Source organism: Cynocephalus volans, chromosome 6 (assembly GCF_027409185.1).
Source record: "Cynocephalus volans isolate mCynVol1 chromosome 6, mCynVol1.pri, whole genome shotgun sequence".
NCBI lineage: Eukaryota > Metazoa > Chordata > Mammalia > Dermoptera > Cynocephalidae > Cynocephalus > Cynocephalus volans.
The window spans coordinates 6,219,187-6,246,654 of record NC_084465.1 but is presented as its reverse complement, the minus strand read 5'-3'; the positions used below and the strand labels follow the sequence as shown (position 1 = coordinate 6,246,654).

At 36.2% G+C, this 27,468-nt stretch overlaps 1 protein-coding gene across 15 annotated transcripts in view; it reads right to left on the bottom strand.

The window, feature by feature from the left end:
- The window catches only part of KMT2C (lysine methyltransferase 2C), a 268,845-nt gene that overhangs the window by 160,444 nt on the left and 80,933 nt on the right, over window positions 1-27,468 (bottom strand). For 13 of the 15 annotated variants that reach the window (XM_063101221.1, XM_063101226.1, XM_063101230.1 and 10 more), the window contains exons 3-6: window positions 20,010-20,151; window positions 11,957-12,157; window positions 8,482-8,630; window positions 7,342-7,451 (exon numbers count right to left, since the gene is read on the bottom strand). In XM_063101221.1, the coding sequence (XP_062957291.1) occupies window positions 7,342-7,451; window positions 8,482-8,630; window positions 11,957-12,157; window positions 20,010-20,151 (602 nt within the window). The remainder of the gene's footprint in view (window positions 1-7,341; window positions 7,452-8,481; window positions 8,631-11,956; window positions 12,158-20,009; window positions 20,152-27,468) is intronic. The other 2 variants (XM_063101223.1, XM_063101236.1) reach the window with 1 other exon arrangement.

The window sequence follows — 27,468 nt, the reverse complement described above, 5'->3', positions numbered from 1 at the left end:
TGTTGAATTTTATCAAATACTTTTTCACCATCTATAGAAATGATCATATGGTCCTTGTGTTTGATTTTATTAATATGGTGTATCACATTTATTGATTTGCATATGTTGAACCAACCTTGCATCCCTGGGATGAATCCCACTTGATCGTGGTGAATAATTTTACGTATGTGTTGTTGTATTCTGTTTGCTAGTATTTTAGTGAGGATTTTTGCATCTACATTCATCAAGGATATCGGCCTGTAGTTTTCTTTTTTGGTTATATCTTTACCTGGTTTGGGTATCAGGACGATGTTTACTTCATAGAATGAGTTTGGGAGATTTGCGTCTGTTTCAATCTTTTGGAATAGTTTGTAAAGAATCGGTGTCAATTCCTCTTTCAATGTTTGGTAAAATTCTGCTGTGAATCCATCTGGTCCTGGGCTTTTCTTTGTTGGGAGCTTTCTGATAACAGCTTCAATCTCCTTGTTATTGGTCTGTTCAGATTTTCTACATCTTCATGGCTCAGTTTTGGGAGCTTGTGTGTGTCCAGACATTTATCCATTTCCTCCAGATTTTCAAATTTGTTGGTGTATAGTTGTTTATAGTAGTCTCGAATGATTCCTTGTATTTCAGATGAATCAGTTGTAATATCACCTTTTTCATTTCTAATTTTTGTTATTTGAATCTTCTCTCTTCTTTTTTTTTTGTTAGCCATGCTAATGGTTTGTCAATTTTATTTATCTTTTCAAAAAACCAACTTTTTGATTCATTGATCTTTTGTATTGTTTTTGGGGTTTCAATTTCGTTAAGTTTTGCTCTGATCTTAATGATTTCTTTCCGTTTGCTAACTTTAGGTTAGGATTGTTCTTGTTTTTCTAGATCTTTAAGGTGAAGTGTTAGGTTGTTCACTTGCCATCTTTCCGTTCTTCTGAGGTGAGCATTTAATGCAATAAATTTCCCCCTTAATACTGCTTTTGCAGTATCCCACAGGTTTTGGTATAATGTATCATTATTTTCATTAGTTTCAATAATTTTTTTGATTTCCTGCTTGATCTCTTCTTGGACCCATATGTCATTAAGTAGAATGCTGTTTAATTTCCATGTGTTTGTATAGTTTCCAGAATTTCGTTTGTTATTGATTTCTAGTTTTAATCCATTATGGTCTGAGAAAATACATGGGATAATTCCAAGTTTTTTGAATTTATTGAGACTTGATTTGTGACCTAATATGTGATCTATCCTGGAGAATGATCCATGTGCTGATGAGAAGAATGAATATTCTGAGGTTGTTGGATGGAATGTTCTGTAGATATCTGCCAAGTCCAATTGGTCTAGAGTATTGTTTAGATCTTGTGTTTCTCTGCTGATTCTTTGCCTAGATGATCTGTCCAATATTGACAGTGGGATGTACAGGTCCCCTGCTATTATGGTATTAATGTCTATTTCCTTCTTTAGGTCTAATAGAGTTTGTTTTATAAATCTGGCTGCTCCAACATTGGGTGCGTACATATTTATGATTGTTATGTCTTCTTGATAGATCAGTCCTTTTATCATTATGTAGTGTCCCTCATTGTCTCTTTTTATGGTTTTTAGTTTAAAGTCTACTTTGTCAGATATAAAGAATAGGTACTCCTGCTCATTTTTCTTTTCTGTTTGCATGGTAAATCTTTTTCCATCCTTTCATTCTTAGTCTATGTGAGTCTTTATGGGTGAGGTGGGTCTCTTGAAGGCAGCATACAGTTGGGACCTCCTTTTTGATCCAGTCAGCCAGTCTGTGTCTTTTGATTGGGGAAATTAAGCCTTTTACATTAAGAGTTGTTACTGAATAGTGCTGATTTATTCCTAACATATTATTGATTGTTGTTTGGTTGTCTTAGGTGTCTTTTGTTCCTTGCTTTCTGATTTACTGTTTGTTTTCTGTGTTTGTTGGTTCCTTAGGTTGTAGAAAGCCTTTTTGTTTGTTTGTTTTCTCTTCATGAATGCCATTTTTATTATACTAGTGGGTTTAGATTTTTCTTGGGTTTTTATGGCAGTGGTAGTTATTTTTCAGGAACCAATAGTGGTCGGTAAGTACTGGTTTAATTGGTAATATTATTCCTATTCAGGAACCAAACCCAGTACTCCCTTGAGAATTTCTTGTAAGGGTGGTGGTGTGGTGGTGAACTCCCGCAGTTTTTGTTTGACTGAGAAATATACTATTTGCCCTTCATTTCGGAAGGATAGCCTTGCAGGGTAGAGTATTCTTGGCTGACAATCTCTGTCTCCCTCCACCCACTAGATGCCAGCAGGACATACATCCCCATTCAAGCTAAGGCAACTTTACCCTTCATTGGCAAATTTCATTCGTGCACACATCTATCCCATAAGTGAGTCTCTTGTATTCCAGGTACTTTGTTAGGTACCAGAAAGAAAATGATAAACCAACACAGATATGGTCCACGCCCTCATGGTGCTTTCAGCCTTAGTGGGGGAGACTGACAGAATAAAAGACTCGCATTAACAAATGCAAATAAAATAAAAGACTCACACGAACATGTAAGTTTACAAATGTTGGTAAGTTACATAAAGGAGAGATACTCCACTAATACGTACAATAATAAGGATGCGTGCTCAAACATTTCTTATTAAAAGATGTGCACAATCAAAAAACTGCAGGAGCACTGCAACCCCTTCATCTGAGCTTTGTATCTTATTCTCTTTCACCTTCTTAAACTGAAAGGCCTGATTCTAACCTCCATTTATTTCAGTATCTGGTTTTAATAGCTGACATAGGTTCTTTTTTTTAGAAAAAAAAAGATTCTCCCCAAAGTAGAGAATATAAATAGAAGTAAGTAGTGCATGATTTCCACAATGTCCCTAATCAAAAAGTATTAAATTTTTAACAAATAACTTTAAAACATACCAAAACTCTTTAGAATATTTTTAAACAAATCGGGAAATTCCATATCCAAATTTTTTGGTGACAAATATTAAAGTTTCTGTTTTGGTTTTTTTTTCTTAATATAAACATTCACTGTTTCTGCCAATAAAATATCAACAGAAATAACTCCAAACATCTGTTTTAAAAATGCTTAACTCCCAGCACACGTTTATTTGAAAAGTCATTACATTCTCATTATTAAAATATCACCTTTGTCTTCAAGAGGCAGGTTAAATGTTTGTTTATTTTTTGAAAAATAGAGCTAGGTATCATAATACACTCGGCCACGTCATCATAAAAAGGTCAGCAAATTTAGAACATCTGTCTTTTGCTAAAATAAAAATGTGTTCTAAGTTCAACAGAACTTTTATTATACACTTTGCCCCTAGGCAATGTTTTGTGATATCGAGGATTTTCATGGGCCCCTCCCTGCCAATCATTTATGTAGAATTGTAAAGACATACTCTATTTTAGAGATTTTTTTTTGACAACTATAAATGTGTAAACTTGTATAAAATTAACCACATTGATGACCTCCAGTAACACTTTTGGGTACTTCAGACTTCTTTCCTGACTATGAATGATTCCATGAAGATCTTCAATGCTATTCATTTAGTCTGCAGATATTTACTGAGGAATAACCAAAACAGAAAAAATCCTTGTCCTAATGGCACTAGTATTCTAGTGAGAGAAGATAAACAATAAACAAGATCATTAAGTAAATATACACTAAGTTAGATGGCGATAAGTACAAAGGAGAAAACAATACAGCAGGGATATTATGGGAGGAGGAGGCACTTGAAATCTCTGATGCAAGCCAAACAAAGGCCTCACTGACAGGGTGACTCATTCTTAAATACATACGTAAAGGATGTGAGTGAGCAAGGCATGCATAAATCTAAGAAGAGTATTCAACAGAGAAGGAACAGCAGCTGCAAGGGCCCTGTGGTGGATATATGCCTGGTGGACCGGGGACAACCAAGGAGGTCAGTCTGTGTGGATGAGGGAAGTGAATGAAGGGAAGAGTGATCGTGAACGTCTTAGAAGTATTTCTGGGGAATGGTGAAAATCATGTAGTGCCTTGTAGGTCAGTAAGAGCTCTGGCTTTTTTCTCTGAATAAGATGGGGAGTCACTGAAGAGTGCTGAGTAAAGAAGTGATGTGACTTACACTACTTATTTACTTGTATCTATTTATATCACTACAAACTTATGTACAACTCATTTTATTCTGTGAATGAAAATTTAATACTATCATTATTTTTGTTGTTGCTCAAGTTGGCCCAGTTCTTGGGAGCTCCTTCAGGTTGGCTCCTGTACTTTCAACAGGTTCCCATCTTTTTGAGCACTTCCTTAACTTTCTGACACGACAAGATGATCCTGGCTCATCGTGTATCGTCCCTGCACTAGTCCTGTGATGAACTACTTATCCAGAAACCCTGGTTCCTTTTACTAGAGAACACTGGTTAGAAACCAGGATCTGAGTACCTGGTGTTCTCAATGCTACTGGGTGCCACTGCTTCTTAGGGGAGAGAGCTAGGAAAGAACATCTGCAAACTAACTCGTACACACACACATCTGTATTTCTGTATCTGTCTGTATAAATACTAAAAATTATGAGTTTATATTCAGACTTCTGATTCCGTTCCAACACAACAAAGTTCATTTAGGCCTTTATTTGTAGTTACTTTCTCCATCAATGAAAACCTAGCTCTCATTATCTACAATATATTTACTTATCTGTTCACTGAGTATACACGTAGTTTCAGAATTGCTAACGCAAACTCTTGTGACAAACACATTTACTAACTAGATTACAGCACATTTGTACAGTTCTTTTTGTATTTAGCTTTGTTATCTAATCAAGATACTGTTTTCCAGAGATACTTAGGTCAGCTCTTTTCTTCCCTATCCCCTTTAATGTAAATTTTGCTATTCCTTCTTGGATTCCTCACATACCAATTGGTGGTAATTGCTTACTTGGGGAATATGTAAAAAATTCCTATGGTTCTAAGAGTCAGAAATACACAAAAAATATACTCTGATAAGTGTCACTCACATTTTACCCCTGCTACACAGATGTCATTCCCTTCTGTCCACCTCTTTTCCCCCACTCCCTACAGGTAACCAATCTCTGTAGTTTCTGGTTTATCTTGCCAGTATTTCTTTTCCAAAAATGAGTATATGCATGTGTACTTTCTTATATCTGATTCATTCTTACACAAAGAGTCGCACACTATAAATGCTCTTTTGCACTTTTTGTTCACTTAATAATGTAGAATGAAAACCACTCCACATAACTTCAGAGACGTATTCTTCACTGTTTTTTACAGCTGCACAGTACTCCATCATATGAATGTACCATAGTTTATTCAAACATTCGTCTATGTGTGGGCATTTCGGTTGTTTCCAATATTTTCAAATTAAACAATACTATTATTAATAACTGTTAATAGTTACAATTTTGTATTGTTGGAGGCATATTCAGGATAGATTCCTCGAAGAATCAAAATGTAAATGCATATTTAATTTGTTAGGTATCACCAAATTTCCCACCAGAAGATTTGTACCAATTTGTATCTCCACCAGCAAATATGAGAGTGCCTATTTCCCCAAAGACTTGTCAACAAATGTGCTGTTACATGTTTGAATTTTTTTGCCTGTGAGATAGATCTTCCTTTCTTAGAGGCAAAGTTCTACCTAACTGTCTGTCCTGTGCCTATTTGATAATGAGGAAAAACATACAACAAAACAAAAAATGGCAAGAATGGCAATAAAATACTGTCACTACTGTAAGTTTTAAGTGGTTGAATCAAGCGTAGAGGTAAAGGTTTGATGATGTTGTCACCAGTTCCCTTCTAATTTTCTCACCGCCTACTACTCCAAGTACTCGATCTGCCCTTGACTTACTTGGGCCCACTCAGTACTAATGCAGGGACAAAGTCAGAACGAATGCAAGTCTTCCAAGGCCCTAGGATTCCTCTGCCAGTGGCAGGGCACAGCCTTGATTGCTAAATACTAGTTAAATATTAATCTGCAAGCATTTAAGAAACAAAAATGGCACCTGACATCCAAAAAGGACAGTGACGAAAGCTTTCTTTTAACTACCATCTTAGCAAACAGAAATAAGAAATATATGTAGATAAATAAACTCATGTGTATACATACATCTTTATTTCTGTATTTGTCTTTAAAAATATCAAACTCCATGAGTTTATATTGATTCCTCTGGTACCAATCCAACACCACAAAGTTCATTTTAGCCTTTGTTTTTTGCCTTCCCTGTAATACTTTGTCACAAAATAAACCAAAACTACTTCTCAAGTAGTCTATAAAAGAGATGGATCTTGATGATTTATCATAGTTCTAATCTGGCCATCTATGTATGATCAGACTGGAGAATGTACTATTATGAATCACATTGTTCAAAATTTGATAACATATGCACTTAGATGTAGTGTCAAATTTCCAAATAAGCACTCTGACTTGACTATTCTTGAGGTTACAGCCATTCATCCATGTAAATTAAGCCATTTTGAAAATCTGAGTAAAGCTAATGTTATAATAATTGAATAATTACTTGAATCTAATTCCTTGTCTCAACTATACTTTTGAAAGCTTTCTATCTATTAGAGCCTATACGGTTTCTATGGTCAAAATTTCCAGTTTTAATATTCCTTTGGAAGGGCTGTCTTACTTTTCCCAAATATACTTGTAAAAACCAAAGGGAATTTGTAGATAGCAAAGAAATATCACTTCATGGAGTTTGCTGCCTTTATAGATAGGAGTAATTGTTGCATTTATTTTTGTGGTAATTTCAAAATTACATGAAAATAACAGTGAAAGCTTTGAAAAATAACAGATTGTGTGCATTTTACTTTGGGATAATGCCAAAAAGATAAAGTGAACTGTCAGCTGGACTAAAAAGAAATATTTTAACCAATGTTTAAAATATCAAACAGAATTACTCCAGATTGTGGACCTCTCAAATCTTGTCTCTCATTTTATTTACTTAGTTTTGGTTTGGTTTTTTGGCAGCTGGCCAGTATGGGGATCTGAACCCTTGACCATGGTGTTAATAACACCGTGCTCTACCCCTGTGAGCTAATGGACCAGCCCTCATCTCTCTTACTTTAATTCCTTATAAATTATTTTGTCTTGAAGAATAACCACATGAATATGTAAGTATAGTTAGTAATTCTCATTTCTAAAACCTTCAATTTCTGATTTAAATGTAAAATATTTATTTTAAAGATTTAGTTTAGTGAATAATTTAACATACTGGTGGTTTGCACAAACTACTCCTAATATAAATTAATAATTTAATTTTGAGGGATTTTATACTGTGCTAATCATTTAATAAATAATTTTACAAGTGAACCCTTATGTTGAGCAAAGTCAGTGTTATAAAACTGCACTTTACATGTTTGTTTCCTCTACTTACTTCTGTGCTCCCTGAGACAACAGCTTTGTCCACGTTCACTAATAATGGTTCTTCCACCTGGCATACTCCCAGTGACCACTCCACACAACGGTGATGAGCCCAACAAGTGCCTAAGATGGCAAAAGTGAAAAGGAGAAATTGAATAAACATTAAAACAAAGACATTCAACTCCAAAATCAATTCTAACTGATAAATGCACCATGACCTCCTATAACTGTGTTATCACTATAGCAGCGCTTCTCAAAATGGGGGTCTAATCTCTGAACTGACAACATCAGCGTCAGTCTGGGAACTTGTTTGCAATGAATAATCTCAGATCACGACTGAGACCTACTGAATCAAAAACTCTTCAGTAGGGCCCAACAATCTGTGCTTTAACAAGCCTTCCAGGTGATTCTGATGCACATGAAAGTTTAAGAATCATTGAATTAGTGATTATTTTTTCCAACTAGTTTTTAGTCATTTTATTTAAATATTACTGTAAGATATTTTATTTGGTATCTTTATATAAAACAGACAGGACATTATTTAATACTGTGATGATGATAAAGGCGATGTATGGAAAATAAACAACACACACCTCTATTCCCCCTCCATTCCACAGCAGGAGCACACATCAATTGTTAATACAATAGCTCAGTCTTAAAATTCTCCATCACACAGCACGTGAACCACAATCAATCAATCTGAAGTTCAAGTATAGAATGAGATTTATTTAAAATCCCAACAGCACCATATTAGGAATGTGAGTTACGGTACTGTTATAATAGGATAACCCACACAGCTAGATCTATTGTCCTGAATCCTCAAGTTAAATACACCCAGTTCTCACATATTCCTTTAAAATTTTCTCTTTCCTCAAGTGTCAGACCTCCATGGCATTGATATCTACACAAAAGTAAATGCAAATATTTATAAAAGCATCCAGTCCACTGTTGGCACTGTGCAAATTTTAAACAAATTAAGTAACATAATTAGAATTTCTTTTACCAAACCAGGCATACTTAATGACATTTTTAACAATATTATCGTAATTACTTTTAAATGAAAAGTATTTACTATTGAGTTAAGTTGACGGCGCACTAAAATTAAAATGCTTCAGGAATCAACAGGTAGTTGTTAATGAAGACAGGCTCATACCTGTAGGATCAAATAAGGCTTGGACATCAACGGCATCTGGAAGACCAACCAGACTGAGTTCATCCCATAATTTACCAGCCTGATCATCTGAAGCTGTTTGGGTGCTTACACTTACACAAGACACTGTATTTTGCTGAGGAGATCGTTCTCTGAAAATAAAATAAAACAGCTATGAAAGTAATAGCAAGTAGAAACTCATTTCATTTTATAACAATTTAAATACAATGTACTGCCAAATCAATTTTAATTTATTAGGCATAAACTGTCATAAAACAACTTTTAGAATTCTTCTGTTGTTATTATTCATACTACAATGGTAAACTGGGTTGCCATATTATATCATGTAAGCAACAACTAAGAGAAAGAGTCTCCAAACCCACAAATATTAAAATTAGTTATAAATTTATGTTTCCATTCAATAATATAATTTTTTAAAAACTGACTCACTCATATTCTAGTAGGAACCATATTCTAACACACAAAATGAACATTCCCTTTGGTCTTAACTTAAATGCTTAGAAAACATAACAGAAATTTTTAATTTGCTTTATCTTAGCTGAGGACTGCCGCAACAGAGGTGGCAGTTAATTTCATGTAAAGAAAGATTATTTCTCAGGGAAAATGAAAACCCATTACAAAATGTGAAAAAGGAGGCAGGGGGAGTGGAACGTGTCAGTTGTAGCTTTCTTATGGTCCCCTTGATAAATCTTGACAGCTGGTCTGCAGCATGACATTGCGAGTACTCTCAATCAAGACTGTATCTCACAAATCAGAAGTAAAAAGCAAAAACAAAATAGCTACTAAAGACACAGGGAATAAGGAAGACAGTATAACAGCAAAAACTATAGTATAAAAAATGAACACTGAATAAAGTACACATCATATGGGAGATTTCGGACTTTTAAGTCCTACCACTTCAGGTATTAAGATCACTATGTAAACAAGGATGACTATTATATCTCATATTAAATATGGGAAATCAGATGACTACCACTAAAACTTAAATCTTCTCTTACTATCATGGTATTTAACCTGATCATAATTTTGGATTAAGTCACTGTTGAATATAGATCATAACTCACTGCACTTCTGTATGCTGGATATTTATCATGATTCCTATTAACAGAAAATCAGCACAATGACCAGGGGACTAAACTTTTTTATACCTGGAATCATTGAAAGAAAAAAGTATTAACATATTTCAATAAGTATATCAAACCATATAAAAGTAACCAGTAATTTTTTATATTCAGCATTAGAAATATATAAACTAACTTGTTAAAAAGGATCAGCATGCTATGCTAACTTTAAATTTTCATTTTTATAAATGCCCAGAGTAAAAAAAGAACAAATTCTTTCCTATATATATATATTCTTCATTATTAATCATTGTTATTTTATTGGGAGAGAAAAAGATTAACAGTTCGTCTATAAATACTAACGTATTATTTTAACACACTAGTATTTGATGAGGGGAAGGGTGTAAAAAAAACAATGAATGACTAACCAGTCTATTACTAATCAGTTCCTAACCAGCAGCTTAATCAAATTCAACCTTCAGGTTTTGAGACTTGTTTGTATGTGCGAGGGTACTTCAAAATGTTCACGGAAGGATTCATATTATTTTTTAATTCTATTTTTCCATGAACTTTTTGAAGTTTCCTTATATATACCATATCAGTAAGATGCCAATGTCAGAACTAAGGATGACAGCAGCCCAGCTTAGGAAAGAGCATGAAGAGAAGTCAGGTGAAATACATACCACACAAAATTTTAAGTTATAAAACAAAAAGAAAGAGGAAAAGAACACTTGATTATATATTCTTCTTATTTTTAGTGCAAACAAAAGGGGAAAACCATTTTAAACACTTCCTTTGCCTAATTTTTAAGAAAAATTAACTGTTTATATTTCATTAGTAACATATATTTTGTAAATATTTAAAATCATTACTGAACTAAATTAATTGTCTACACCTAAATTATGGCAGAATTTTCTAAGTGTACTTCATTAACTGGCTTATCATTACTTAAAGCATTAAGTGTATATAAAGACTTCTGTTAAACCAAGGCTATTTCTATAAAATTATCTTGGCTCATAAAAGATTTCACCAAAAATTAACTTTGCTTATAAAAGAAGTGAAGCCCAATTCTATTTCCCAGGACAGGATTTTATATACTTGCCACTATTCAAGGCAGAATATGAGGATATACAGCCTGGTCCTGCCCATTAAATTTGCCAAGTACTGATGAACATCAAAAATTTGCTGGACTTTTGATATATTTTAAGATGTGAGCACTCAACTGATAACAAAAGATAAGGCTCTTATATATGATCTAACTATGACCTTCAAAACATTACAATTCTCCAAATACAGTACTAAGCTTCCTTAAAATAGTTCCACCTTAAATTCTTTTAAAAGATTCATTTTCTTGTTATTGTTTCATTTCCCACTTCATGTCTTCAAGGCATTGGCAGCTGCTCAAAACAAGGAACCAATCAAATAATGACAATACAACAATGTTTTAGTACTTAAACTTGGTTATAAGCCAGATAAGCATTTGGGTGATTACATCATCACCCTCAAGGGGTAGAGCTGGTTAGCCTTCCCAGCTAAATTAATTTTTATACTTTCTCATCAACTACAGAAACTTCTGCTCCCTTAACCAGCAGAGCCAAGTCCACATACTAAGATGGCCTTAAAATACAACTTATACAAAATATTTTTAAAATATATTAGACAAGAGTTTTAGGTTACTACAATGTGCCCATGAATATACGCATACATACACATTTATCAAAACATCTCTGGAAATTCTTATTTTATTTTTTTAAAAAGGTAGTAGTTCTTTAACTTTGGAAAGGGCATTTGCAGCATATGAGAGAGAGAGAGAAATAGAAAGAGAAAAAGAGAGAGAGGGGGAGGGAGGGAAGAAAAATACTTTATTATGATAAACAATTCATAGAGCAGCTCAACATTCTCTGAAACACACACATATATAAAGTCAAAAAGTCAATTAAATGATAAAATGAATGAATGAATGAATGTCACAAAGGACATGAATCGTGAAAACTAATTCTGGTTTTGCTATTGTGTTGTTATATTCTTACAATTAAAAACTTCTTTAGAGGAAGGAAAGAAGGACTTCACTGAGGTTTTATCTTCTTTCCATTCATAAATGCCACAGACTCCGCCGCAGCCTATGTTATGTTCTCTAAAGTTTTCTTTCAATAGTTAACCTTTGTGATCACACTGATTTTGTTAATACACAATTAAGATAATTTTTTTTAAAATAAGAAACTTTGAGAAAACGACTGCTGTTTTGATAGTGAGTCATAAAGAACCCCAAGAATGTAGAAAACATGAGAAACTGTTCAACAGTAACACCTCCATTTGTAAATTTATAAACATTACGGGGAAAATAAATTACACAAAGCTGTATTCCATTCCAACAATTTAAATTCAAAACTGCTTACTTTCTCTGTCCTCTCTGTTTTCGTGGTGCTGAGTTTTGTACTTTCTCACAGGTACCATTGCTGTTGTCATCAGTGTCCTTCCTGTTAGAAGGTTGGTTTTTCCACGGCAAGATAAATCCAGGTGTTACTCTGAACTGTTTTAAGTCTCCTTGTCCTAAGGAACTTTTTTCCCCACAGTAACAAAAAGCGCAGAGCTGTTCACTGGTAAAAAACGAAAAGTGATGAGGACAGTGAAGGAGAAAAGTAGCTTTATTCAACTACTTTAACTGAGAGATAACTACAGACACTTGTGCTTTAAAATTATGTTTTTAGTGCAGATAAGTTTTCCAATGTATTCTCTAGAGTATATTCATGATTACACCATAAGAACAATTATGTTTAATAACAATTATGCTTTTCCACAGCATGATTTTTTTAATGTAGCAAACATCCCGAATCAAAAAAAATGCTAGTTTGTACTTAGCAAAATGATTTATTTTTAATCTGACTAAAGAAAATCAAATTATTAAAAAGAATAAAGAACATAAAGCTAATGATGAGGAAGAGGGTAGTGTTTGATAGCCACCAAATTGCACACCAGCTCTGTAAAACACTGATGACAAAGTTTTATTTAACCAGCTGATGGAACATTCTTTTTACATGATATATATACCACACACAGCTTACACACATGGAGAGATATAAAAACATAAATTTAAATAACTGCTGGGTTAAGTTCCTAGGTTGAGTGGTTTGTGGATTTTGGGGGGGGAGGGGAGGCAAAAGGGTTAAACGGGAGAGGGGAAAAGGATGATTTAGGATGAGAAGCACAGGGTATTTTTAGGGCAATGAAACCATCTTGTATGATACTATAATGGCACATAATACATGACATTACACATTTGTCAAAACCCATAAAACCGTGTAAAACAAAGAATGAGTCCTAATGTAAACTAGTTAAAAATAATATATCAATATTGGTTTATCAATTGTAACAAATGTACCACATTAATGCACAATGCTAAGATTGGGAGAAACCGTTGCGAGGGAGGGGTAATGTGGGAATGGAAACTGTAGTATCTGCTCCATTTTTCTATACACCTAAAAATTAAACTGTTTCGCTTAAAATAAATCATCAAAAAAGTCAAAGAACAAGAAACAATATATATTTATGAAATATATACTTAATAAGAGACCCTTACAAAGAACAAAATTAAAAAGACCATTCCTCTTGGATATATTTTTTCTTCACAACACATTTACTATTGATATACTCAATTCTTTCTTCTCAGGCATTGAAGTTTCCACCATTACCTCTCTAGTATTTACCCCATGAACTTTCATAACATCTTGCATTAACAAGCAGTAGAAATAATCAAGTCTTTTGAGGTGACTTTTTAAAGTTTAATTCATAATGGACTCTCAACTAATTGCCTTTTGCTTATAAAAATTATCTATTTAATTTTTCCAATAAATAACCTATTTAAATTTCATGATAAACTGTGTTGCTTATTGGCTCTGAGACAGATACATACACACACAATCAAATTAAATGTGATCTAATTTCAGAAAAATAAAGTCAAGTGGAAAAAAGCAAATTTTCTTCTTGCCAAAAGAATACCGCCATCAGTATCCTTTGCCAGTATCTTACTATACTCTTATAATTTCCTCCGAGCTATTAAGCTTCCATTTATTTTAGCATACCCCATTTCTGGTTTGTTTCTTCCCCTATAAACATTACCTATGAAAAGCAACAATCAGATTGACATCAGCCTTATCAACAACATTGATTACAACAGCACTGATTAGAAAATGGAGCAATATATTTAAAGTATTACAGAAAAATGTTAGCCTTCAATTTTATATTCAAAATCATCACTCAAATGTGAAGGTGTAATAAAATTATTCTGAGGCTTACAAGACATCAGAAATTTACCACACAACTGACAAAAATATTTTTAGAGAAGTACTCAAATTATTAAAGAATTAGGAAAGGTTACACAAAGTAAGGATGTTCAAACATCTGAGTAATTTATTATTGACTTTAAAAAGGGGAATGGATCCCCGTACTGTCCAGCTGCCAAAAAAAAAATAAAGTGGGGGAGTGGGCAAGGGAAATTTCTGGCTTCTGCTCTGGATGTAGAAAGATGCAAAGAGCATTGCGCCCACCCTCACAACAAAAACCCACCATAGAACCTGCAAATCCACATTTCTGAAACCCATCAGAGTTCAGAAATCACAGGGCAACCAATTCACTTGCAATCAAATAAAGGATAGACACTTCAGAGAAGAGATGAGACACAAGCACTTCTGGAAAAGAAGCCACTAGATGTCATATAAGCAGGATAAGGATTCAGTGAAAAGTTCTCACAAACTACAGAAGCCAAGTGTGAGATACTGTGAGCATACAGAACACCTGTGGCCCACTTCCACAGTGGGAATTCTAACCCACTCATGGGATCCTCTCCATGTATCACACCAGATGCTCATGCACAACCAAGAAAGAAAAAAGATGTATGCAGCAACTGAAAAACACTTTAAAAGATGGCAAACCAAATCTTAATACAATAAATATAAACAGGTAAAAATCACCAATTAAAAGATAATTTCTGAGATTAGATTAAAATAGATTCAACAATTAGACATTAAAAAGTTAAAAATAAAAAGACAAAAGACACATAACATAAGGACAAGAAATGTTAACAGAAAAGGAGATAAAAAGATGCCAAGCAAATATGAACCAAAAGAAAATCGGAGTAACAATGATATTACCACACAAAATGAAAGTCGAAACCAAACAAAAACAACACTGCATTAGAAATGATAAAAGATGTTATACACTAACAAAATGATCAACAGTGGTATAAGATATATCGATCATAAGTATATACTTATAACAGTAGGCCTCACAATAAATCAAGCAACACTAACAAAACTAGAAAGCAAAAAAACTAAACTGGCAACAGTAGAGGACTTCAATGGTTTTCTCAAAAAATACTATAACAAACAGATAAAAATTAAGCAGATACTGAGCATCTTTATTCTTCATTATTTATTATTATTTATTAATTATATGAGTACAATGAATAGCTTGAGATACCACATTTGGTTCCATCTTTTCAAGCATACAGTAGTGCCCCCTTGTACATGGTTTTACTTTCCACAGTGTTTCAGTTACCCATGGTAAACCAGGTCCAAAAATATTAAATGGAAAATTCCAGGAAAAAAACAATTCATAAGTTTTAAACTGTGCATCATCCTGAGTAGCATGATGAAATTTCACTCCATCCAGCTCCATCTCACCCTGACATGTATCGTCCCCTTGTCCATGCTGTAAACACTCACTGCTGGTTAGTCATTTCGTAGCCTGATAACTTGGTTATCAGATCAACTATCATGGTATTGCAGTGTTTGTGTTCAAGTAATCCTTATTTTACTTAGTAACAGCCCCAAAGTGCAAGAGTAGTGATGCTGGCATACTGTTATAACTGTTCTATTTTATTATTGTCATTAATCTCTTATTGTGTCTAATTTGTAATCTAAAACTTTATCATAGGTAAGTACACACAGGGAAAAATATGGTATATATAGGGTTCAGTAATATCTGCCATTTCAGGCTAGGGGTCTTGGAACGTATCACCCCATGGATAAAGGGAGAGTACTGTATTAAAATATTTCAAAAGTAGAATACATATTTGACCATAAAGGAAAATGTGATATTCCAAATGACCATTACAATGCAACAAAACCCAAACTGTGTAACAAATGAATAACTTAAAATTTTTCAAATATTTGGAAATTAGAAAACATTGCTAAACTAAAACATTCCATTCCCTTCAATTAAAATGGAAATCATAATATGTAGAGTGGAATGGAATACACTAAATGTAAAAATCTGCGAGATGAAGCTAAAGTACTTATTGAAAGGGAGCTTACAAACACATAAATTATCAGTAAATTAAAAGTTTAAATATAAATGAGGTGAGCTTTCAACTAAAGAAGTTGGGGAAAAATTAAACAAGGATAATGATAGAAAGCAGAAATAACAAGAAAAATGACAGAAACCAAAAAAAATAGACAACTAAAAATGAAAGAGAAGATCAACAAAACCAGAACTTGTTTATTTGTTTGTCTGTTGGCCAGTAAGGGGATCACGAACCCCTGACCTTGTTATAACACCTTGCACTCTAACCAACTGAGCTAACTGGCCAGCCCCCAGAATGTAATTCGCTAAAATAAAACATCTCTGGGGAAAAAAGCAGGCAGAAAGCAAACAAAATACAGAATGAAGAAGAGAAATAGCTACTCATCAACAAAGAAAATAATAATAAACACCCATTCTCACCACTTCTTTTCAACATAGTACTAGAAGTCCTAACCAGATTAATTAGCAAGAGAAGGAAATAAAAGGCATCCTAATAGGAAAGGAAGAAATGAAATTGTCTCTATTTGCTAATGACATGATCTTATATATAGAAAATCCTAAAGACTCCACTAAAAACGTTTAGAATTAAAAAATGAATTCAGTAAAGTTGCAGAATACAAAATCAACATATAAAAATCAAGAGCATTTCTATATACTAATAATGAACGATCCAAAAGAAAATTAAGAAAAAGAAATAGCACCAAAAATATTAAATACCTAAGTGTAAATCTAACCAAGGAGATAAAAGACCTGTATATTGTAAAACTGTAAAACACTGATGAAAGGAATTGTCATTTATCCACGATTCGCTCTTGTTTTGGTATCTTTTATGAACAGACATTTTTAATTTAAATATAGTTGTATTAATTAGTAGCATTTCCATATCCTAATAACAAACTATCTGAAAGAAAGTTAAGAAAACAATCCTTTTTACATGGACTTAATTTTCTAGCATGTTATGAAAAGTCTTAATACCAGGTAAAGCAATCCTTCCCTCTTCTTCATGAGTATCATGGTTTATCCTGCCTTTGGCATATTCATATAAAATTTTTAAATCGGCTTGTCAAATTTATTGTAGAAAATTTTATCAGGATTGTCTGGAACCTATAATTCAACTGGAAAAAAATATTTTTACAATACTTAGTTCCGTAAAACATAAACAATGTATTTCTATTAGGTTGGTGTTTAATATCTTTCCAAAAGATTTTATAATTTTCCCCACAAAGGTCTTACATTTTGCACATCTAGTTATATATTGTTGATATTATTAGAAAATAATATTCTAAAAAATACTGCTTACCTCTTTTCCTGATATATAGAAATACAAGTAATTTTTGCATTTTGACTTTATATCTAGCAATCTTATTAATTATAATGTTATCTGTAGATTCATTTAGAACATTTTATACACAGTACCATTAAAATTCATTGAACTCAACCGACTCATTCTGTTTTAAGAAAACTGGGGTACAGGGAGATAAAAAAAAGAATAAATAAAAGTCAAGAAGTAGAACAGCCTGGACTGAAAGCCAGGTCTGTATCTACAGTAGACTGGCTTTCTCAAAGAGTACATTTTCTCTTTCCTGTCTAATGGAGGTGACAGTGGTGGTGGCAGTGTAGTCCAGAATGAGTAACATCAGTATTGTTTATTAATCCACCTCAAGGTCGTTTTTCTGTATGGTTTGAATATCAACCTAACTTTATTTTTAAAACTGGACAGCCAATTATTGCGTGATCTATTCTTTTCCACTAGTTTGAAGGGACATGTTTATTTATTATAAATTAAATTCTCATATATTCACAAACAGCTTTTAACTTCCAATCTTCATACAAGTATTTGATGAGGATCAATTAAGTGTTAGTCACTGTACTAGACACAGGGGACATGAAGACAAGCCAGTCAGACATGGTGTGTCCTTAAAATCTGCAGAAGAGTCAAGCAAGGAGGTTAAGAACTGTAAGGGGTTCAGAAGTAGACCTAGAGGATATGGAGGCACAGAAGGCTCTCAGATGCCTGCTGTAAACCAGCAAATATTCTGCATTCTGTACTTCTCAATTCTACATATTCATTACCATTTCTAATTCCAATTAAGGATAAAACAGTAAAAATTAAAGAAAAGACAAGCTTATGGTAGCATCAATCAAACTACAAGTAGCATTTTAGAATTTTAAGTGAGAATTTTAGCAGAATGTTAAATGCTATTCAATCAACTAGAATTTTAAATTACTTCTAATTCTGAATTTCCAACTCTTATTTCTAACTCCAGTTTATTCTGTATTTGAAAAGCCATTTTAAAAGACTCTAAGAAAAATGTCAATTTTTAATTATTTGAAATTGCTGACTTTATTCATTATTCATTTAAAAATATTTATACAGCACTGATCTCTGTCAGAGACTGGTGTGGGCATGGGACAGAGCCGGGAGCAAAGTCGACCAAGTGCCTGCCCCCAGACCTGACAGTACAGCGAGACAGCAAGGGATACAAACCATCAAACAAAGTGTTGGGAAACAAGTGCCACAAAGAGAAATAAAGCAAGACTACTGGGTAAAACATGGTGGGGGCAGCTGTTTTATTTATTTTCCATCCTACTATTTTATTCTGAAAATGTTCAAACCTCCCAAAAATATTGGTTAGGGGAGACTGAAGTAGAATGAACACCTGTATACCCTTTACCTAAATTCACATTGTGGGCCCCCTTTTTCCTGAGCTGACCAAAACCAAGTTGGACTTGACACTTCAGAGAAGACTGGTACTGTAAGCAGGTGGTCAGGGAGGCTGCTCTGGGGAAGTGAGTCACGTGGCAGAGAGCAGAGCAACTCGATGATGGAAACCTGACCAGTTTTTGCAGAAGCAGTGAGGAGGCGAATGGGATGAGAGCACAGTGCGAGACAAATGAAGTCAGAGGGGCACCAGAGCCAGATCACACCTTGCAGACAGGGCAAGGACTTGAAATTTTAAACGTAATTTAAATATTTAATGTAAATACAATAGCCCTTAAAGGGGGGTGGGGGGGCGAGAGACCTGATTTACATTTTAGAATGACAATTTTTTCAACGGTGCTAAGAACAAATTGGACTGTGGAAAGGTTAATAGAAGCAGAAGGACTAATTAAAAGGCTACTGCAGCCTCCTGCGGATAACAGTGGCTTGAATCAAGATAGCAAGCAAGTTCAGACAGTCAGAAGTCATTTGGGTTATCTTCTGAATTGAGCTACAGGATTTATTGAACTGAGTATGAGGTATGAGAAAAGACAGAAAGGATTAACTCCAAAATTTCTGGCCTAGGCAACTGAGTAAATATTGGTATTATTTACTGAAATGGGGAAAGCCTGGGAAGAAACAGACTTGGGGCAGGGGTGGAAGCAGAAGAATCAAGAGCTGCTCTGGACATGTTAAGGGGGAGGTGTCTCGTACACCTCTACATGGAGATGTCAGACACACAGACATGAAAGGCTGGAGCTGAGGGAAAGATCAGCGCTGGAAATGCTACATGTGGGCTCACAATGACACATGGAATTTGCAGCTATCAGATTGAATGAGCCTTCCCAGGGAGGGAAGAGGGGCAAAACATAAGACAAAATATCTGAGGACCTAGTCTTGAGGACTCCAGCATTATAAAGGCAGAGAGTCTCCACAGAAACCAAGGAAAGACAAGGAGGGAGGTGCACCAAAAGCAAAGGAAAGAAAACATTTCACAACAATGGGAGTATTCAACTGACAGGTACTCTCACAGTTTGATTCATGTCTTTCAAATAAGGTTTTAAAACTACAAGTCTTCAAAGCTGAAATATACACTGAATAGGGAAAGGGCAAGGAACAAGAGCATAAACTTAAAAGTAAGTGTCAAAAATTAACCCTTATGCTAACGGCTCACAGTTGTTTCTTCTGACAGGAACAGTGTACTGGGGACACTGTGTACTGGTCGGGGGTGAATGGAGTAAGGCACTGCCTGCTCTACCGTCACCTATGGCACAGACGCTCACCCCAACTACACACAGCGGGATCAGCCTCAAACTTAAAGCTGCTAAATGGTAAAATTTCATCCAGATTTACATCCTGAACTCGTACACCCTGAATTTCCTCTACATCCAATTCACTGCCCTTTTTCCTGTTGCTCATCTCCAGCACAGCTGCATTGACTCTCTAACCTGATTTTGGCTTCTACACCAACAGAGACCAGGGAGTTTGCAGATTCCTCAGACACAGATCGCTGAAGAGCTGGGGCTGGCTGTTTGCTGTTATCCACTTCTGCTTCTGCATCCTCTTCTGCAGATTGTTCTTTGATTTCTGCTTAACAGTAAACAAGAGGAAGAGGATACAGAGTCATTTTTGTGTTTGTATTAATCATTGGTGAATTTATAAAGCATACGTTGTAATGGAAAAGAAATAAACAAATGACAGTACTTCACTAATACAGGAAAATTTTACCTACATAATTAACGCCAGTGTTTATACTTATTTTCTACTGCAAAACAATAATTAAAATAATGTAAAACATGGTATACTTTTCCTTATACCCAAATTACAATCAATTCAGAGAAGTTTCATTCTTAGCAATAACTGTTAAGAATCTTATTTTCAGGAACAAATGTATTTCAATATGACTCATTAAAAAAAAAGTTTCTTCACACTTTATGAATTGAAATTATCACTAATTTATAACAATCATTATGTACTCTAATTATTAGCCATTCTGAAAAGTAAATATTTGAAAAGAACACACCTTGACTCTATTACCTTTTGCAGTTCTCCTCAAGACTCCAACCTCAAACACATACACCTTTCTCGGGAGGCAACCTAACTGCTGAGAGGATTTTCAAACACCATTACCCCAAATATCATTCTTCTCTTTAAATAAAAATGACATATCCACTTTGTCTCACATACTGAATTACTAGAATAAAGGGACATTACCCATCCACCAGTGCTCTTGATATAATTCCACACTCTTAGCTGGATACTACTTTTCTAACTAGATATATAGTCAGAACTTTCTGCAGCACCCCCCCCAAACAAACAAACAAATCTTCAAGTCCTTCAAAGTTCCTCCTCTCTGTCTTTCCTTCCTTTTACCTTCAAACTTCTTGAAATGGCACCTTAGAGAGAATGAACTGCCTTTTCTTATCCCTTAACTAGCCCTTCCTAATATGCATCCATCCTCCCACTACAGCTATTGTTCTTGCCAGCACCATGCATGGTAACAGAACAAGCCAGGGGCCACTCATAAGACTTCAAACATCCTAAAAATTTATTCACACCAGGACTACCTCCTCCTTAGTGAAATGCTCTTCTATCTTTTATAAGCAAGGAGGTAAAATGGCTACTCATAGGCTCTGAAGTCATAAAGACCTGGTCTCAAGCACCAGTTCCATCATCTGCTAGCTATTCAACTTCATGTAAAAGTCATCTCTCTTTTACTCAACTGTAAAATTAGAAAGCAAGCATATCTCATGAGATTATTAATAAAAATGAAATGGTCTAATATCTATCTCTTCAACTGATTTCTTTTAGACCCCTCTAAATGAATGTACAGCCCTCTCACTATATGTTCTTTATATGCTCCCCTTTGAAGAAAATATCCAGGTTTCAGCAATCTCCTCTGGACTCAGTGACTTTCAAGCCAACATCTCTAAACACTAACTCCTCTCCTGAGTTCCAGACCATGTGTTTTTTTGACCGGTAAGGGGATCGCAACCCTCCACACAGTGTGGTCCGCACCTCGCTCAGCCAGTGAGCGCACTGGCCATCCCTATACTGGATCTGAACCCGCGGCCTCAGTGCTACCAGCGCCGCACTCTCCCAAGTGAGCCACAGGGCCGGCCCTCCAGACCATGTTTTAATGGTATACTAGACATATTTAGCAGCTTGAACACTAAACTTCACACCAAACTAGATTCAGTATCTCTCAGATCAGCACTTCAATCTGACTCCCCTATTTCTGTGTCTATCTTCTAGATTCAAAATGAATTGAAGTATTTTGAAAAACGAATAATTTTGGTGACTATTGCTTCATTAGAAAACCACAAATTATTGTAAATCCTGTCAAATCATAAAATTAATGATGACATGAGGCATCAAACAGACGGTTTTGGTTTTCATATTCAAAATATCATGTTTCTTTTCTCTTTTTTTTAAATTGAAATAGAAAAGCTGACCATAAAACTAAGTGCTTGTGAGGCCTATCAATCGAAGTGTCCTATTTACCCCTAGAGACAAAACTGATGTAGATCACCTAGAATTAAATCTACAAATATATAATAAGTTAGCATCAAAAAGAGATCACAAAATGATTTACAAATTTTACTACATTAAAATTTCTATTTGACAAAAGACCCCATGGACAAAATGAATATGTCACAGATGAGAAAGAATGTATGCAATCTTTACCCCCAAAAAGGTATTCAAATCAAGAATACGTAGAGAACACCACAGATGAACAAGGTAAGACACCAAGGTCAAGGGTTAGGATCCTTGTACTGGCCAGCTGCCAAAAAAAAAAAAAAAAAGGTAAGGTACATAACCATGTATAACATAGACAAAGGACAAAATCCATGCCCTCCTTCATCTATATTACTCAGGTTTTAGTAGGGCACAAAAACGCTCAGCTAAGGACTTCATTTCCCAGCCTTCTTTGTAGCATGGCAAGTTCTCGCCAACAGAGTTCGACCAGAAGCAACTGCTCAGCTTCTCCATCACTCGTAGGAAGTCATCTCCTCTCGACTGAATTACGTCCCCCTTCCTGTGTACCAGAATGCACGTGGCAATGACCCAGCCGCACTGCTACTGATGAGGGCAATGCCCCAGGGATGGAAAGGAAGCAAGATGAAAGAAACCCGGGTCCATCAACAACCACATGGAGCAGACACCTCATCAGCCTGGACCTCACACTGCAGAAATACTACATGACAGAAAAACTAATTTGTTTTATTTAAGCCACTGCTGTATTTTGGAGGCTCTATTACAGCTGTTTAGCCCATGCCCTAATGAATACAAAAATTGGTATCAGGAGTGGAGAACTGCAATAACAAAAACTTAAAATAGGTGGCTCAGTGATCAGGCCATGAGACACTAATAGTAACTGTGAAAATAAACTCACCCTATTCATGCTTTACCAAAATATATAACTGTGACCTGCAATAATTTGCAAGCAGACTATACCTACAGAGCCTGTAGCTCTAGGGAAAGCCTCTGGAAAGAGCCAGGGGTTATTTTGTGCTTCCTGCTCTCTACTGCTTTTACAACCAAAGATAGAAAGGAATACAATTCTACTAGAAAGACTCTCACTGCCTGCCTATTACATTTAAAGTATTATAAAATGACATATATAAAAATACCTTGATAGAAGAATTTCATTTCTACTAAGAGAGGCCCACAACATATGTGGAATACTCCCTTTCTGTATCATTCTTAATGCTGGGTTACAAAAAAGAATAAGAGTGAGAAAAAGAAATGAGAAACTTAAAAGAGGAATAAGAACCGTACCTCAGAACCGCCAACGAGCCAAATGGACCAGGGTCACCTGCCATTACATCCCCCTGGGGTTTTTCTTCTAAGACCCAGCTCCATTTATTCCCCCACTCCCAAACTGTTCCCTCCAATAAGGCACAGCCCATCTGCTCCCTTTTATTATGCTGCTAACTACCACTCCTAACCTCTAGTTGACAATTTTCTTTTCCTGGAAAATTGTAGTAACAGTCTCAGCTTTTCCCTTATTTTTGTCCCCCTAAAAAAGAAAATACATAACACTTTCAATGTGTTTGGGGGAGAAGGGTTTTGCTTACAACTAGGGGGAAAGAAGTAGAAGGACAGTGTCTCTCTCTCCCTCTCTCAAATTAGAACCTGAAGGAAATGACAAGGTTTAAACATCAATGTCAACGGTAGGTTTTCAGGTAGATAACGTTTATAAACCTTCCCCTCTGCATTTCAGATGAGAAAGAAACAGATTTAGAATATTGGGATTAAAGAAATGGGATCAGGACCAAGCCTGATCCACAAAGAGGATCACAGGAAGGCAGGCTCTGAGAGTTCATCCTGTTCTCTTTTCTCCTCTAGCTATTATTACTACTGGCTCTGCCCACAATACTGAACTAGATCTGCTAAAGAAACTGTAGTTTACCTTTGATTTGGATTTTGCTGTTTTGGTCTTTTTTCTTAACAAAGAAGGAGAAATCTTATGACTGCTTCCTAGGGAGCAGCAGTTCCAGCCACAAAGTAAAAACAAATAAAAGTATGCTTAAAAATGTGAAACGATAGGTAATATCATTAACTGTCACTCTTCGTCTGGTGTAAGAAGTTAGATCTCACATCTATCAAAGTCAAGGCAGGACAATTTAAACTAGTGTTTATGTCTCTCTTCCCCTAGTCCTAGTCTTCAAAAGACTTTCAGAGTTTGGCAGCAGAACGTGAAGCACACTGCTCTGGTTAAAAATGATGTTGGCAACCAGGGATCCAACCAGAGATGTCATCCAGAAAATCTCTCGATGAAACATGTCTGTGACCCCAGTGATAACTGAGAGAGTACTCCTGATGCCAGCACTTCGTTATCTCCGCTTTATTACTAAAAATGCACCATCCCATGTTTTGCCTAAAAGTAGAAGCTAGCCATTCAACCAAAAACATAGTCCAGGCTCAGCTACTCAGCCACTTTGCAGTGGGGTTCTATTTGTTCAAACTGCCTGCAGTCTAAAACTGTGGAAACTGGAGCAGACACTTACATTTTAAAAAGTTCAGTGTGATATTTTTCTTTGATATAAAATCCACAGTGCATCACTCCCCTTACTTTGAACCTGACCAAAAAAACAGGCAATGCCACTTGGCCACAAAATGATCTAAAGTCAGATGGGTGGAAACCACCAATACCTTGGGGATAAGGGCGGGTGAGTCTTTTATAAGCAGCCACTACCGGTGCTTAATCTCTAACCACTAGATGGCACATGTACAGTAGTAACTGTACTAAAGATCCTAATCACATGTAAGGAAGTTCCTAAGAGAACTTGAAGAGATTCTGTGCACTTCATTAAATAGCATCACCAATGTGCCAGGCATATCTTTGGGGATGCAAAGACAAATTAGATCTAACCCTTGCCCTTACATCATTCCACTACATATCCTTTTTTAAATCTTTAATTTTCTGCCTCCCATGACTTTTATTTAATCCTAAATGGTTGGTTCTATGACATGAGAAAATTTAAATTAATTGCAAAAGTTGTTTGCTGTGTTAGTTGAAATCAAAGGCTTGAACTCTAATGTTCCAGAATTTGCTTCCTAGCTCAGCCATTTGCTAGCAACGTGACCCTGGCAAGTTAACTTAATCTTATCTTACTTTCATTTTGCTCATCTTTTAAAAGACAGATAATACAAGGAGTTTTCCAGTCAAGTTGGCAGAACAGATGGTCCCCAGTGTCACTCTCTCCCACAAATCAACCAATTTACAACTTTTAAAAGCAACGACAGCCAAGCTTGGGCTGCTAGAACTCAAAAGAAGAGGAGGAGAGACCTAGGCAGTTCATGAAGTCAGGAGAACCCACAATGAGAGAAAGAAAGGATTGCTCCAACCATTTCGAGCCCTGGCCATTTCAAGACTGGAGTTGGTGAGCACACAGAGCAAGAGCTGGCAAAAGCCACAGCTGTGCCCTTCATATGAAGTTGCCTGGAGGCAGCAGGGGAGAAGAGGGCCTTGGTGGTCCCCAGGCCAGCAAGACCACTAACAGCTTTCCCATAGACCTACATAGGAGTGAGGAGCCACAGACAACTGAAAAAAGGAGCCACTCAGAGGCCAGTGAGTCATCACAAGGGAACGGTGCATGGCCCACCCCATGGGAAGTGTTTGGAGTGCGGGCAGTGGGGAAGACAGGCCACCAGGGGAACATTGGGATACATCATGGGCAGCTGATCTGCCCTCCAATCAGCACAGGCCCTCTCTGTGTAGACTGGTCAGGAATATAGATCTGCAGGGGATGCAGTTTGCTGAAAAGACTCAAGCCCAGACCAGAGTTTCTACACTACATACAGAGTTTCATGAGGTGTACCAGACCTCATGAGACCTGGAAGTGCTTACAAGGCCAACAATTTAAACCTGAGCTGTAGAAAAAGCCTTCCCCAGGGAATCAGCGCAAGGCAGCAATTTAGCTCAACCACAGGGCTCAAGTGCTGGTCCCCACGGGAAGTTCCCCCATTTTAGAAGTAACCAAAGGACAACAAATTAGTTCCAGTGCAGAGTCTAAGTGGTGGGAACAGTGAACAATCCAACACAAAACTGAAAGAAAAGTAAAATACCCACAGATCAGAGACAAAGTTTGATATGAACCAGTAAAGGTCTAATACCACCAAAGAACACCTATAAAACCTAGAAGGACCAGAAGCACCCTGGGCTCCCAAGCCAGGGATGAGGAAGGGCTGTGGGCCTCAGACACACACACCCCGCCCCCACCAACAACTGCAACCAGCCCACTGACAACCAATGAGCCACTGCCAGAAGTGCCCAGGCTCCCAAGCCAGGTGGGGGGGGGGGGGCCTGAGGGCATTAACCACGCCTCCCTGACATCCACAACCAGCCCAGCAATGACCACCAAGCCACAGCAAGAAGTGCCCTGTGCTCCCCAGCAGGGGCAGTGGGGGGCCAAAGGCTTTAGCCATACTCCCCAGACATCTGCATCCAGCCCAACAATGACCAAGCCACCACTGGAAGCCCCTGGTCTCCCCTGCCAGAATGAGGGGGGTGCCATAGGCTTCAACAATGCTCCCCACCTCCATCCTACTCCCACCCTATTTCCCTTCCCCTTTCCATCTCTCCTTACCCCCCAACTGCTCTGCAACATCTTAGAATGTAAAAAAATATTAATATTAATAAATACATTTTAAAAAAAGATAATACCACCTGGTATAAAACTGTTTCTAGGATCAGAAAAGATAATACACGAAAACCACTTAGCCCAATGCCTTAGGTACAGATATGTGCTTGTTATTCTGATTATCTATCTACATTTACACACTATGTTCTGTGTATTTTTTTTTTTTTTTTTTTGTCTTTTTTTTTCGTGACTGGCACTCAGCCAGTGAGCACACCGGCCATTCCTATATAGGATCCGAACCCGCGGCAGGAGCGTTGCTGTGCTCCCAGCGCCGCACTCTCACAAGTGCGCCACGGGCTCGGCCCTATGTTCTGTGTATTTACTTGCCCATCTCACCTACTAGATATCTAACTCTTTATGTCAGACCACAAATTATTAAGCTGTATTAAGAGAACATTTATTAAGCACTTCTGGCTCTGTGCTATGGAGTTAATATATCATTACTTTAGAATGATTATTTATGAAACAAAAATTTTAGTAACTACTATGTACCATACATTGTATTCAATTGTCAGTCAGTACAAATATAGAGTAAGGATCCCTATCCTTAATGGATCTAGTTAGGAGTTAGAAAACGATAACAAGAGGATCCAATAATGGCCACAGAGGTCAGCACACCATATGATGGGAGTTAAGGGAAGAGGCAGGGAGTATAGCTCAGAAAGATATTCAAAGTTCAGCTAAAATTGAAAGGATAAATAGAAGTGTGCCTAATAGTACTCTCTCAATTCTATTTTAAGAGAGAATAACATTTGAC